This window comes from Gastrolobium bilobum, unplaced genomic scaffold, assembly GCF_033153095.1.
Source record: "Gastrolobium bilobum isolate Gb01-03AN ecotype WA unplaced genomic scaffold, APGP_CSIRO_Gbil_v1 utg33904, whole genome shotgun sequence".
NCBI lineage: Eukaryota > Viridiplantae > Streptophyta > Magnoliopsida > Fabales > Fabaceae > Gastrolobium > Gastrolobium bilobum.
The window spans coordinates 44,877-60,186 of NW_026899331.1; the positions used below are offsets into that span (position 1 = coordinate 44,877).

Below are 15,310 nucleotides of genomic sequence, written 5' to 3' on the forward strand. Positions count from 1 at the left end.
CAACGAAACCTTCAGGTTGTTCTAAATATATCTCTTCTTCTAGGTCGCCGTTTAAGAAGGCAGTTTTAACACCCATTTGATGTATTTCTAATCCATTCAATGCAGCTACCGCGATCAACATCCTGATGGATGTGATCCTTGTAACAGGTGAATAAGTATCAAAATAGTCGAGACCTTCACGTTTCCTGTAGCCTTTTACCACAAGCATAGCTTTATATTTATCAATAGTGCCATTTTCTTTCATTTTTCTTTTGAATACTCATTTACTTCCTAAAAGCTTATTGCCAGGAAGAAGGTTTACCAATTCCCAAGTGTCATTGGACAAGATAGACTCTATCTCACTATTGATAGCCTCTTCCCAAAATGGTCCTTCCGGGGACATTATAGCTTCCTTATACGTCCGAGGCTCATTTTCTAATAAATACGTCATAAAATCAGGTCCAAAGAATGTGGCTGTCCTTTGCCTCTTGCTACGTCTAGGTTCATCTTCTACATCCTTTACATGATCAATATTAGTTTTAGCATCCCGAGGTATCACAATGAGGTCATCATTATTACCACTTGATTCATGTACTTTATTATACGGAAATATGTCTTCAAAGAAAGTAACTTCCCTTGACTCAATAACCATATTAACGTGTATACCTAAGACATCAGATTTATAAACTAGAAACTGATAGGCACTACTATTAAGTGTATAACCGATGAATACACAATCCACGGGTTTAGGTCTGATTTTCAACCTTTTAGGTTTAGGAACCGCAACCTTAGCTAAGCACCCCCACACTCTAAAGTATTTCAAGGATAGTTTATTTCCTTTCCATATATCGTATGGTATACTATTTGTCTTTTTGTGAGGCATTCTATTAATAATATAATTAGCCGTCAAAATGGATTCCCCCCACAAATTATGTGGTAAACTGAACGTAATTAGCATAACATTCATCATTTCTTTCAATGTCTGATTTTTCCTTTCTGCAGTCCCATTTGATTACGGTGAATATGGAGTTGTTGTCTGGTGTATGATACCAGACTCTATACAGAATTCCTCGAAGGGGCCATCGTATTCTCTCCTACGATCGCTCTTTCCCATTTTAATTTTCTTGTTAAGTTGATTTTCAATTTCACTCTTATATTGCTTAAAAGCAACAATAGCTTCATCTTTACTATTAAGTAAGTACACATAACAATACCTACTGCAATCATCAATAAATGTAATAAAGTATTTTTTATTACCCTTAGATGGTGTAGATTTCATGTCACATATATCAGTATGTATTAAATCTAACAACTCGGTTGATCTTTCAACTGATTTAAAAGGTAATTTCGAAAATTTTGATTCAACACATACTTGAAACTTTTTATTAATACATTCAAATTTAGGTAGTAAATCTAAATAAATTAAATTCTTAATTTATTTTAAATTAACGTGTCCTAATCTATTATGCCATAAATTAGAAGACTCAAGCAAGTAAACAGAAGTAGTAGTATTATTAATATTATTGGAATTGTTTACAGTCATCACGTTCAGTTTGAAAAGGCCTTCACTAAGGTACCATTTCCTACATACAGATCATTCTTAGTAAGTACAAACTTATCATAAACAAATACAAGTTTAAAGCCATTCTTGCTTAACAAAGATCTAGAAACTAGGTTCTTGTGAATATTAGGCACATAGAGCAGTTCATTGAGTGTCACTATCTTGCCAAATGTCATCTTCAAAGCCACTTTACCCACACCTTCAACTTTTGAAGTAGATGAGTTACCCATACAAATCTTTTCATCATTGTCTGTAGGAGTATAGGAGGAGAACATCCACTTGCTTGAACAGACATGCCTGGTGGCACCAGTGTCCACCCATCATTCCTTAGTATCTCCCATCAGATTGCACTCCATCACCACTGCTGCCAGATTCAGTTCTTCAACTTTATCAGCAATATCAACCATGTTGGCTTGAGTGGTCTTCTTCTTCTTATTGAACTTTTGCGGCTTCCTCTTATCTTTCTTTTGTTCCTTCTTACAGTCCCTTGCAAGGTGGCCAGGATTCCCACAGTTGTAACAGTTGCCTTTGAACTTTTTGCCCTTTCCTTGCTTAGCATTTCCATCTTCAGAATATTTCCTCTTCTTTGACTTTAATCCCTCTTCAACTACATTAGCCTTAGAGACCATAAGGTTGTTGCCATTCCTCTTATCAAAGATCTTATTATCTTCTTCTATCCTCAATCTCATAATCAGATCTTCAAGTGACAATTCCTTGCGCTTATGCTTCAGATAATTCTTGAAGTCTTTCCAAGAATTCGGTTATTTTTCTATGAAAGCAGCAACTTGGAAAGACTCACTGAGAGACATTTCTTCTGCATGAATTTCATGCACAATTACTTGAAGTTCTTCCATCTCGACTTACAACAAATTTGGAGTCTTGCATCTTGAAGTCCAATAATCTGCCAACTATGAATTTCTTTAAGACAGCATCCTCAGTTTTATACTTCTTGTCCAGACTATCCCAAAGTTCCTTACTAGTCTAGACCATTGAAAATATAGTTTCGGCAAAGAAAGTCGAAATGCTTCCATGCATCAATGGCAGCAACCTTATCCTTGTCAGGTTGTTCTCCCTCATCCAGTTTAGGAGCAACTTCCTTGAGGAAACGTTCCAGACTCAGAGTTGTCAAATAAAACAACATCTTCTATTGCACCCGTTCACCGTACCGGTCACCGGTTGCACCCGTTCGCGGCCGGTAGGAGGGAAACAACGGATAGTCACAGGGACATTTTGGACACAAAATTAAAAAATAATTTAACCAAACTGAACCGATCCGAGCCGGTGCGTGTGGTGGACCTAAGCCCACCTAGCTCCCCCTCTCCACAAAATGTGTAGTGACCCAAGGGCCAATTTAGGAGTGTGAGGTGGGAGCTTATAAACTCACCTTCCTCCTACTAGTTGTCCGATGTGGGACTTCTTAAACCCACACACTCCCTCAACTTCCTTTTTATTTTTTCTTCCTTAACCCACTTCTTATTCATAACCAATAGATTGTCTTCATAAATTCCAACAAAAATATCAATAATTGTTTTTTTTTTTTGGAATACAAAAATTGGTGCTTAATTTGGTCATGCAAGTAGAAATTTTACCAAGAGAGTTAGTTTTATATTATATTATATTATAAGAGGAGTGATATTCTAACTACCAAAATTTCTCACTACTAACTTACTACCTCTAAAATCACCATTAGATTAACATTTTCTCTCTCTTCAAATTTTTTTTAACATTCTCTCTCTTTGATCGAATGATGACGTGATAGATAGTAAGTTAGTAGTGAGAATTTTTGGTAGTTAGAATATCCTCACTCATATTATAAATTATAGATTATAGACAGGTGGATAGCTGCAATGAAAACATTGCTAATTTTCGTTTTAAAATTGATAAGTTGTTGGGATTAAAAGTGAATTTTATTGAATGACAACTGAAAAATATTTGCATATAGAAATATGTGATAGCGTGATGTAAGAGGTGCCAAAATAATAAAAATTAAAGTTTCTGACAATACTAAATGATATTTTGAAAAGATATTCGGCTAAGAGACTTTTTCTTAGTAGTTAAATAAGATTCAATCCGGGAGGAAATAGATTGATGGATAATGTATACTAGGAAAAAGTAGAGAAATTTTTTTAACACTATGAAGGGGTTGATTTTTTTTTCTTATGTTTCATATCTTCCTTTTCAATTATATTTTCCGATAACTATTTATTTATTTTTTACTTTTAATTTATTTTTCCGTTTTATTTTTTCATCTTATTTATTTTTTACACTTATGTATTTTTTATTTTATTATTATTTATGGTCGTCGTCGTCATCACAATTATCATAATCATCCATTACTAGTATTATTTATTTCTCTCAATTTTTATTTCTTTTATTTGGGTTCATCCATTATCTACGTCAACTAATTTAAAATAAATGTGTTGTTAGTTTTTCATTTCTAAAGAAACTATAGTTAAACTTGACAAATGACAAGTTCTTTATGCTAATAACTAAGAATAAGTGTCTTTTTGACCCTTTTCCCCTCATTAATTAATTAATAACCAATTTGCCCCTCCCCCAGAACTATCCACCATCCTGCCCCCATTTAGTCGATCAACTTGCACTTTTAATCGACTAAATGGTCAAAATTCAGAAAACATGAATCACGAGATTTAGTCGACTATGTCCTCATCTTGATCGACTACATTTCGAGCACTTTTAATCGACTAAGGACATTATTTAGTCGATTAAAAGTCGCAGATCCGGTTTTTAAAAAAAAAAACCCCATTTCGCAAAGGGGGTTATTTTCAAACCCTAGTCGATTAAGAAGGCTCCAAGAACCCCTCTCTTCAACCAAGTCCGAATCCCATCCCCTTGAAGGTCCGATTGCATCATCATTGGTTCACAACTTGCGAAATTGACATTGTAGGTAAGGTTTTCTGACTTGCATTTGGTTTTAAGTTTTGGTTTTTTTTGTTTTCTCCATGCTTTGGTTTACTATTTTTTTTTTTAATTTCTTATTTATGGTAAAAGGTTGTTTGAGTTTTTGTGGCTTTATGTTAGGAGTAGGGTGATGAGTTTGATGTGAGGGTTAGGGCTAGGGTTTATGTGTTAGGGTTAGGGTTTCTGTTTTTTGTTAGGGTTTAGGCTTAGGGGTTTTGTTTGTATGTTAGGGTTTAAGGGTGTGTTGGCTGTTTTATTGTAGGGTTGGGGTTAGGGTTAGATTTTTATATTGAATTTTGAAATTTTTTGATATTGTTATTGTCCATTGATATTGGTTCCACTTGCATTGTAGGTACCGTTGTTCCCATGGCTGGCCGTAGAAGATCGGATAACGTGGAAAATGAGAGACGCACAAAGGTACGACAAGACCGGCCATCTTCGTCAAGGCCACAAGACGAAGAGCCTGCTCCTGTCGACCTCCCATTCGGATACTTGTTCGAGCATGACTCCTTGGTTCATGATGCATTTGTCCGTGACCATGCTAACCGACCCATATGTCTGACCAAATCACTTGATACATCATTTTTTGAAGCGGAAGGTTTTAACATTGTGAGCTGGTTGAAGGGAGCACATCTTAGGGTTTTGGCTGAACTGTTGTGTCCATATTAAGACCTACACGTACGGGCCTTCTACCATAACCTCAGCTACGTACAGGGTGAACTGAGGTCGAGGGTCTGCGGGGTGGAGATCATCATGACGGCTCCGGTATGGTTGGAGTTATTGGGGTATGACTTTGATTCTGCACAGACTGTGGAATATGACGCAGATAGCAGCGTCACACTTCCAGGATATACACGAGGTGATGCCGTGCAGGAGCAGAGAAGAGTCTGTGGGCAACACATGCACTATACGGTTGGGTTGCTTACTGTGGAGTCTCGTATACTACACTATGTCATCACCCACATTATGTTTCCGCGAGCGTTCAATCATTCCAGGGTGTTGGAACATGACATTCCCATCATGTGGGCTATCCGACATGGTACTTCGGTGAACTGGAAGCACTACATCTGTTGGATGATGTTTAAGGCCAAACACAAGGGTGCATTTCCATTTGCTTGTCTTGATTAGAGGATATTAGGTCACTTTGGTGTTCCCATGGGCAATGTGACCTTGAAGAAGACCACAGGGTATAATTGCAAGTTTGGAAAGCGTTTACTGGAGCAGAGCAAGATGACAAAGAACATACAAACGGGTGTGTGGCAGTTCACAGGTGCGGCTGATATTGAACAGACTGGCTGCCTTATAGCCCTAATTTTTGGTGAATCTTCCCTTTCAGCTCATTGTACGTAGTGCCCCGTTTGATTTTCAACATTTTCGTTTTTCCTTCAAATTGAACATCGTTGGGGCCTTCATAATGCTTTCCATCATAGTAGATCATTGTAACATACATGTTTGGGTTTGAGCTCATCTTTCACACGAATTTGGGGGTAGGAATCAGATTTTAGGGTTTTAGGTTCGGATTTGGGGGAAACAAATGAGAAAATAAGGGGAATGACAATGATTTCACAATTATTATAATTTAGAGATGGTGGGATGAAATGGAATCGTTATTGGAAGGATCGCAGCTGACAAACAAGATATAGAGAGGGTACAAAATGAAAATATTGCAAATGAGACCAAGAGAGGGCTGGACATAGGGTTTTCTGCGACTTTTAATCGACTAAATAATGTCCTTAGTCGATTAAAAGTGCTCGAAATGTAGTCGATCAAGGTGAGGATGTAGTCGACTAAATCTCGTGATTCATGTTTTCTGAATTTTGACCATTTAGTCAATTAAAAGTGCAAGTTGATCAACTAAATGGGGGCAGAATGGTGGATAGTTCTGGGGGAGGGGCAAATTGGTTATTAATTAATTAATGAGGGGCAAAAGGGTCAAAAAGCCAAGAATAAGTAGATAATAATATAAATTTTGTTATAAAATAAAGGGAGAAAATGGAAAAAAGAAAGTGAAGAGAGAAAATATATGAATATCAAAGCATGAAGTTAAGGCAAAACATTAGAATACCACCATATTTTGAATCCATTAATCACCCCATTTTTCATATGAATCATGTCTTTATATAAGACTTTACAAATAATTACATTTCAACACATTATTAGTGTGATGGTTACATGGTACCTCTCAAGCAGTGGTGGACCTAGGATATTTTTTTTATGTATGCACATTTAGGGCGGGGGTTCGGGGGCGCTGGCCCTAATTTTTTTTTAAAAGATCATGATCATGATTTAATTTTTGCTTCCACTTCAAAAGTAAAGCTTTGGTGAATCAACCAAAGTTTTAAGGAAATAATAGATAATGATAATTAAAAAAATAAACACCACAAAAAGACATTTGTAAAATATAGTATAATTGTAAGAGTTAATCGATCAAAAACTCACCTTTGTCAATGTCTATTTGATCTAAAATTGGCCACTTTTGTTTCACAAAAAAACGTGAAAAATTTCGTGCGATTCTCCTCCACTTGATGAAGATTGAATTTCAGAAATGTTGATGTTTATTAAGATTTGGAGCTAATAAGGTTTATAAAAAAAAAAGGAGACAAAGCAATGGGCTAGGGTTTAAACTTTAAGCTTTTAATTGTAGGGGTTGATTGGGTTGGACATATTTTTACCTTTTTCCTTTAATCTTTCTATTTCTTTTTTTTCTTTTTCTTTTTACTTGACTTGAATCACTCATTCTATGTGAATTTTTTCTCTCTTCCAATTTTGTGTCTGCAAGTACAGACACATGCACAAAGCTGCGTCCGCCATTGCTCCTGAGAAATCAAAAAGCCAGTCACATGATAATGCATATGAAAAGTCATCCACATAAATATTTCATAACAAATTTTACTTTCTTACAAATCTTATAAATAAATGAATAAATAAATACATAAACAAACAACTTTTTAAAAATACAAAATAAGTATAATATCTTCCTCAAACATGCTCTTGTTCTTCTTAATTCTTCCCACTATTTCTCCTTTCAACATGACGTAAGGTCATGTGAAACAATTTCAATCATTTATAGGTAAATCAATGGTTATGGATAATATGTTAGAATACAGAATTATCCATAACCGTTAATTTGTCTAGAGGAGCTGAAATCGTGTTACATGACATATGTCACACATAAGACGGTCGATTCTTAAAATCAACCCTTCCTTGAAAACACCTTCTGAATAGTTGGCAACCGAGTGCCAGAGGATGAAGATTTGGAGCTACTGCCTCCAGGAGGTGGCCTTGTCGTGGGGGTCAGAACCTTTTGGATGCTAATTGTACCTTTAGTACTCATGATTGATTGTGTTGGTGTTGAAATGTTGTTACAGGCAATGTTGCTTGGTATTGTGTCTTGAATTTTGGTGAAAGTTGTCTGGCCTTAGGTACTATTTATAGCTACGAAGATGACACAGATCATGTGCATTGTTGAAGAACTTACCAAGTAATTAATGTGAATTTGAACAGAGCAAACTTCGGACACAAGCATATTTCCGCGGTTACATTGCCGACGAGGCAGAGCATCCCAATCTGAAGATTGTCTATTTCTATCCCTTCGCAGCTTCTTGTTAATTAATGTTTTATTTTCAGATTGTCAAAGGTTTGTGTAAATAAATGACTTGACAGCGTGCTCTACAAGACACATTGGATACGACCACGACCGCCACGTCACAGGTTGTCTTGGCACCCATTTTGTTTGTGTCAAGGAAGAGATTCTCTCCTTCTTTATATGTATCTTTCTTTCACCTAAAATGACATAACTTTATCTCCTTTAAAAATTGTACTGTGTGTTGCACTTCTACCATTTTCCTATTTTAAAACAAATCAACAACATAAAACAAGGGAACGCATGTAAATTATGAATTTATGTAAAATATAAGTATTATTTCCATGCGCTGTCATTAAAATAAAAAGTAAAAATATCTGCTAAAGCCAAACTTTGTAATATACATAGTCACCGACTAAAATTTAAACAGCTAATTAAACTACCAATAAGAAAATTGAAAACGATAGTGGATAGTACTAATGTAGTATTCATTGAAAGTAAAATACAAAATACTCAAGTTGTACTTTTTCGTTCAACTTACAACTTTTTTTTGTTCAAAGAGGTTTCGCACAGTTAGTTATGGATTCGCTGCTGTCTTAAAAGGATGGCGGTTTGAATCTCGCAGCCCTACCCAGGTGGGGTACCGGTGTTTTTTTTCACCTAAACTTTTTTATTTTCAAAAATAATTAATATAATTAATAGCTTGTGGGTCACCACATATCAGATGTCGTACTCATTTTTATTTGCTTTTTGTTTAATATTTTATTTATACTAAAATTTATTATCTCTTATTTGTTTAGGGATTAATATTTTTTTGAGTAAACACCCTTTTTAGTCCCTGTCAATATCTACGAAATCCTTTTTAGTCCCTGACAATAAAAAAGAACCAAATTGATCCCTGAAATTACAAAAAAAGGGCCATGTTAGTCCTTATGTCAACTCCCAAATATGTAGAGTGACCCTTTTCTTGTACTTTCAGGGACCAATTTGGTCCTTTTTTATTGCCAGGGACTGAAAAGGACTTCGTAGATATTACCAGGAACTAAAAAAGGTGTTTACTCTATTTTTTTTATATGACATATATCTAGGTTTGAATCCTAGTGGTATGCGGATTATATTTTTAATGTTATAGGAGATATATTTTATTTTTTATATATACATAAAAGTATACGAGACATTTTTTCTCTCTTCTCCTCAAATGGCCTCATACAGATCTTATATATTTTATATATATGTAAGAAATAAAATTATCTTCTATAATACGAGAAACATTAATATGTTTCAACTCATGATCATGGTATGAGATTGTCGAAAAGCTTTTTCTTGGCTTTCCAACGGCTGAGCTGAGGTTTTGTCATTTAATTTAGGATCATAGAAAAGCTTGCATTGTCTTTGTATGCAACATGACAAGGATATTTTTTTTATCTTTTTTTTTTTGTTGAAAATTGACAAGGATATTTTCCATGCTTAGAAAACTACCCAACTGATATTGAATTTTTTGCTTCACTCATTAGCGCGAGATGGTAAGAATAATATAATATAAACTATTAAAAAGTTTCTCACTCAACACTTTAAGGTTTTGGGTTGAAGTGGTTCTTTACATGGTATCAGAGCTTCAGTGACCACAAAGTCATGAGTTCAATCCTTACCGCCCCTCATTTGTGGAATTAAATAAGCATAAAGTAAACAAAAAATTAGGCCTATGCAACAATCCACGCTTCAATATTGCGTGAGGGGGCGTGTCAGAAAATAATATAAATCATTAAAAATTCCTCACTCAAGACTTTAAGATTTTAGATTGAAGTGGTTCTTTACACTAACCCAGAGTTAAGAAACGAGCTAGCTTTTACAAATATAAACTTTATCTTTCAAAGTTGAAAATAAATAAATATATTATCAATAAATATTTGTTCTACATTTAATTAAATTCATGCACAACCTAATAAATAATTAACTCTGTACAAGAGAATAAAAGTGTCTATGAAGGGCTAACAAGTTGCTTGTTTAGAAGAACGACGACGTTTTGCGCTTCGCACACATGCTGAATGATGGCGTGTGCAAAGCGGGGATGGTAATATTCCCGTTACGTTCTGGGAAAATGAAGGAGCATAACATAACCACGCAGCTGCAAATTTGAAACCATTGACTTTCTCTCATTCATATCAGAATTAGCTGATTTATGACCGTAACAATTAATACTTGTTGCTTAAGCAATATCTTTCATCTCATAAGCTGTATTTTCATCAATTAGTAAACCGAAAATCATCGGAAAATATATAGGAAAGACATGAAATAGAAATGTACGTCTAAATCATCATCAATTACTTGGAAACTCCCTCGAATTCCACGCCATTACCAGGTAATGAATTTGTTTCCGGCCATTTGCAATTAATTATTATGACATCCTTTTGTAATGAATTTAAAAAACCTGCTTGATTCTTCTCATTCTAATTCATTGTGTGGCAGTTTTATGTGGAACTTCTGGGACCATGATTGGAAGCTGATATTTTCTAGAGGGGGAAAGAATGCATGTTTTGTATAATTCATCAGTTTCTGATAGATGCTACAGCTTATATTAATTTGTTTATTCATTTCAATTCGTTTCCTTTAATTAGTATAAATAATTATATATTTGCTAGAGCTTACATACTTGCATATGATTACATTTCAACTTATTATTTTTATGAAACTTTGTAAGTTATTTTATTTAAATCTTAATCATGCTTTTATTGCAAACCAATTAAGATTTAATGTAGTATGGTTATCCACTTAGAAGCAAACCTATCAATTTACTATATAAAAAAGGTTCGCTTTTTCTGCAGTTACTGCAGATAAGTTATTTGCAGTAAGTCTAATACGACGTCGTTTTGAGACGAAAATCATATTTTTGTAATTTTAATTTATTTCAGGGTTATTATAATCTTTATAATTATAATTTTATAATCTTTCAATCTCAAAATAATGTCGTTTTGGAAGTAAATGCAGATAACTTATCTGCATTAACTGCATAAATATTTTTATGATAAAAGAAGGGTTTGCAACTTTTGTTGTTACCGTAGAAGTTGGGGATATGCAGCATAGAGAAAAAAAAAACGGGGCTCATCATCCTTTTTTTCTTTTAATTTTTTTTTTTTGAGTCAACTATCACAGGGGAAAATACTTCTGCGGTAACGGAATAAATATTTTCTCCATAAAAGAACCAATAAATTTGATTACGTCAAAGCTAAATCAAAGTAAACTAAATACCTCATAATAAGCACTATATCATTGTTTCTATTTTATGAACCTGTCCAAACAACACGTTGTCTCTCATTTCAATTATCTTATTCACAACCATCTTTCACAGATAATGATCACAAGTCACTACTTTTTTTAAGATGAAATAATATAGGGTTTTTGGGCGCGTTTGGTGCGTAGTATATGATAAGGCATGATAGTATAAGGTCTGATAGTATAAGACCTGATTAAATTTTAATAATATCCAGCGTTTGTTATGGTATTGTATAAGATAATATCCTTTAATATTTTAAAAATTAATATATTAAAAAAATTATTTTAATATATAAATATTGAAATAATATATTAGTTCTTGGGAATTGTACTTGTAAGCAATATTAATACATCAAGCCCTTATCAGACCTAATCCACCACTCCTATGCCTGATTAAGTTATACATCATTTTGATGTATAAAGGTATCCTGCTGTATAGCTTATACTATACGATGATCATACCAAACAACTGAAAATGTCATGACGTATAGTATCAGCTTATACTATCAGGCCTTATACATCACACCAAACAGGCCCTTTATGTTTATTATTTTACATAACTTCACTTTCTTACACACACATTAAAGAGGTGGGGTCCACATGTTTTTCTTTCTCATTCGTCATTTCACTTTCTCTTTCTATTATTGTGTGTGTTGGAAATTAAACTTATGTTATGTAACATGACATTAATAAACCCAATAATATATTACAGCTTTAACAAAACTAAATATGACTCTTTATTACAAGGAAAATATTACTCTTATTTTACACAAGGTAGTTATTTCATTTTCTTTTCTTTTCTTTTCTTGCTTTTTAATGGTGGGCTCCATTTAGATTCTTTCTATAACATGAGATATAACATGAGAGAACTACTCCTACTCCTATGTAACATGACACTGATATTCTCCTTATTACAATGCCTCTATTGCTCAAGTACATAAATCATTCTTTTACCTGGCTTGAACAGAGTCTTACAATAGTAGGTTGAGTAGATGATATCTGACCATAGGGAAAATTGCAGAACTATAAATAGAAGTATAGGTAGACACGCAAGCACTGAAATAAATCTAGGAACCCACTTCAAACCATAGTTGTAGGTCATGAAGAATGCACTGCCAAATGCTATCATCATACTTGTTATGGAGATGAAAAGCGTTATGAGTCCACATATTAGCTTCAAGGGCAGTGACTTGTAAAAGTCATACTCTGCATAACGTGAGATGAGAATAGACAAGAATATAAATATTGCAGTTGTAGATGAGACAAGTGCAATTCCATCTGATATTGTAAATACCAGGAACGATTGTTTCCCTAAAAAGTTTGCTTTTCCGGTGTCATCTTTGGTTCCACCTGGCAGGGTAATTGCAGCAGAGAACACTCCTGTAGCAATGACTGTTGAAATAAGCATACAAGACTCAGCAGTGCTTTTCATCCAAGACTCTGCATTTCTCCGCAACTCTTCATGCTCCCTTGTGAATAATTCACGTGCAGTTAACCTTTCACAATTTTTCATCTTTATCAAAGATGGTGGCATTATCTTCTTCACCTCCTGTGACATGAAATGGTTCTTATGTACATGAAATGTTTCATATGCTGGTATGTGATGTCCACAATTTTATATCAATATCAGCAATGAGGTCATTCTTACCAAGTAATGCAACCAATTTAACCCAATAAATGATGTTGGCATGTTTCATATGAAATGGTTCATATGCTGGTAAGTGATGGCCATAGTTTTATATTAATATCAATAATTAGGATCGAACTTGTGAGTACTTGATTACAAACTCTTACCATGTAACAGTAACCAGTTTAGCCGAATAACTTCAGCTTGTAAATGATGTTTGCATTAGTAAAAGTAAAAAAAGTAAAATCATGTTTCCTGGATTCGAACCCATGACCTTTCAGTCATAAAAGAACAGTTTTACCACTGCTCTGGTTCACGTCCTCTTTAAGAGGGCAAGTTTGCATTAATAATTTATATTAATATTAATATTTCTAACAACAATTTAAGAGGGCAAGTTTGGAACAGTAATAAAACTTCTCCTTTATGACCGAAAGCATGTTCAACTTACAAGGATTATCCTCACAACTACCTTGTTAACTATGACTTAATGGGGAGTGATTCGATCTCTGATAACAATTTAAAAAGTGGTTTAAAATTTGATAGGTATCTACTCTGATACATTAAATTTGAGTTTATTCTCTTTATTCTCAATAATTACAACTATAGTTGTGTGAATAATACCATGTGAAAATGCAAAGCCATAAAAAGGGGGATATATATACCTCAAACCATACTATCTCGAGGCACATTTGGAAAGCTGCTCCAGAAACTAATTGAAGTCGACCTGGTGGTGCTAATTTTGCAGCCAAATGCAACAAAGTATTGTCATGTTTTCCTTTATATGTCACTATAATATCCTTTGAGGACCCTATTTCATGTATGAGATTGAAGATGCTAGCATGACGATTCAAAACAGCTGTGTGAATTATACTATGGTTTCTTTTGTCCACTTCCCATATCAAGCTAGGATAAGCACTGATAAGCTCTGACAAGAACCCAAAATTACCAACTTCTGCAGCATCAAATAATAGTTGACAAGGTTCACGTATGAGGCTTAATATCTCCGACTTTGAGTTTTCTTTGCAGAGGATCGTGGTCCACAGAAACTTAACCAATTGAAGAACAACATCTTGTTTCATGCCTGCAATACAAAATCCAGTTACTTGCAATAAACACATGTAAAAAAACAGGGGAATCTGTATGGTACATACGTAAGTAAAAATATTCAAGCCCCGTGTCTTAGTTTTCCTAGTAAACAGAGAATGTGTAAGGAATTACCAGGGTTGATCATGATGGGATCTTGATGTTCTGAACTTTGACAGCAAGAATCCAAAGGCTTATGATTTTGAGCCAAGAGATGTAAAGCTGTCTCTCCGTTCTCATCACGTGCAAAAGCTAGCTTGCTCCTCTCTCTCACCATTTTTAAGGCTAAATCTACAAAACAATAATTGTGTACCTTTTTATTAAAAAAATAAAAATAATATTTCTCTATCCAGTGACACATTTAACAAAATAATATATTTTTTTAATAAAAGTGGTATAGTTTAAGGGAAATATAAGAATCATGTTGCAAGAATGACACTGTTCATTCCTACAACAAGGATCCGACCACGTATCTTGAGGATACGGCGTCGTATCCTGATTTTGGTTTGATATTTTTTTTAACCGTGAGACTCACACTTGATTTGTGTGTGCAGGAAAATAGTCTTGTTACGTGACATAACAAAAAGCGAACCCATAGTTTAATCACTTTTAATCGTGTGAATCCCACAAAAGTCACACGTGTCATGTCCGTAAACTCACCTGATTAAAAAAAATCCAACTATAAACACTTTGATAATAGTTTTCAAACTATATCATATTGATAATTTTTTCATATTATACTATATTATTCATTTTCGACTATTTAGTTATACTTACGATAGTTGCCGGTGTTGATACAAGTGAAGAACAATAAGTCCCAGTCCATATCTTGGAAGACATGTTTGTTTGTCTTGTGGTATAAATACCATGCCATTTCAAATTTTCCTTGCAATGCAGCAAATTGAATAGGAGTAACTCCATCTCCACCCCTGATTATTGGCAAGAGTGGATTTTTCTGAAGCAATAAGCGAACAATTTCCATGTTCCCAGCAGCAGCAGCAAAGCAGAATGCAGTGTTGCCCTTGAAATCTTGCAATGCTATGTGATCCTCTTCTAGTATTTCCAGCAATGCCTCCACAAAGTGAACATGGTTTGCACCTGATGCAACATGAAGCACCGTAGGCAACCCACTTGCTATGGCAGCGTGCCTGAGTCTACTATCTCGATCTAAGATGCGTTTAGCTGCTGGCCAATTTCCTTCCAGAGTAAACTTGTAAAGGGGCACACATAAGTTGAGAAAATTGTCCATTGCCTCCCCTGAAACAAAAACTAAGATTAAGACCCA

At 34.5% G+C, this 15,310-nt stretch overlaps 1 protein-coding gene across 1 annotated transcript; it reads right to left on the bottom strand.

Annotated features, from left to right (window-relative positions):
* Nucleotides 1-12,237: 12,237 nt before the first annotated feature.
* On the bottom strand, nt 12,238-14,879 carry LOC133289711 (uncharacterized). Its single transcript, XM_061487706.1, has 4 exons — nt 14,803-14,879; nt 14,161-14,316; nt 13,605-14,023; nt 12,238-12,864 (listed from the first exon to the last, which is right to left on the bottom strand). Exons 1-4 carry the CDS (start codon nt 14,849-14,851, stop codon nt 12,238-12,240), a joined length of 1,251 nt encoding a protein of 416 aa, XP_061343690.1. The 5' UTR covers nt 14,852-14,879.
* Between the last annotated feature and the right edge of the window lie 431 nt (nt 14,880-15,310).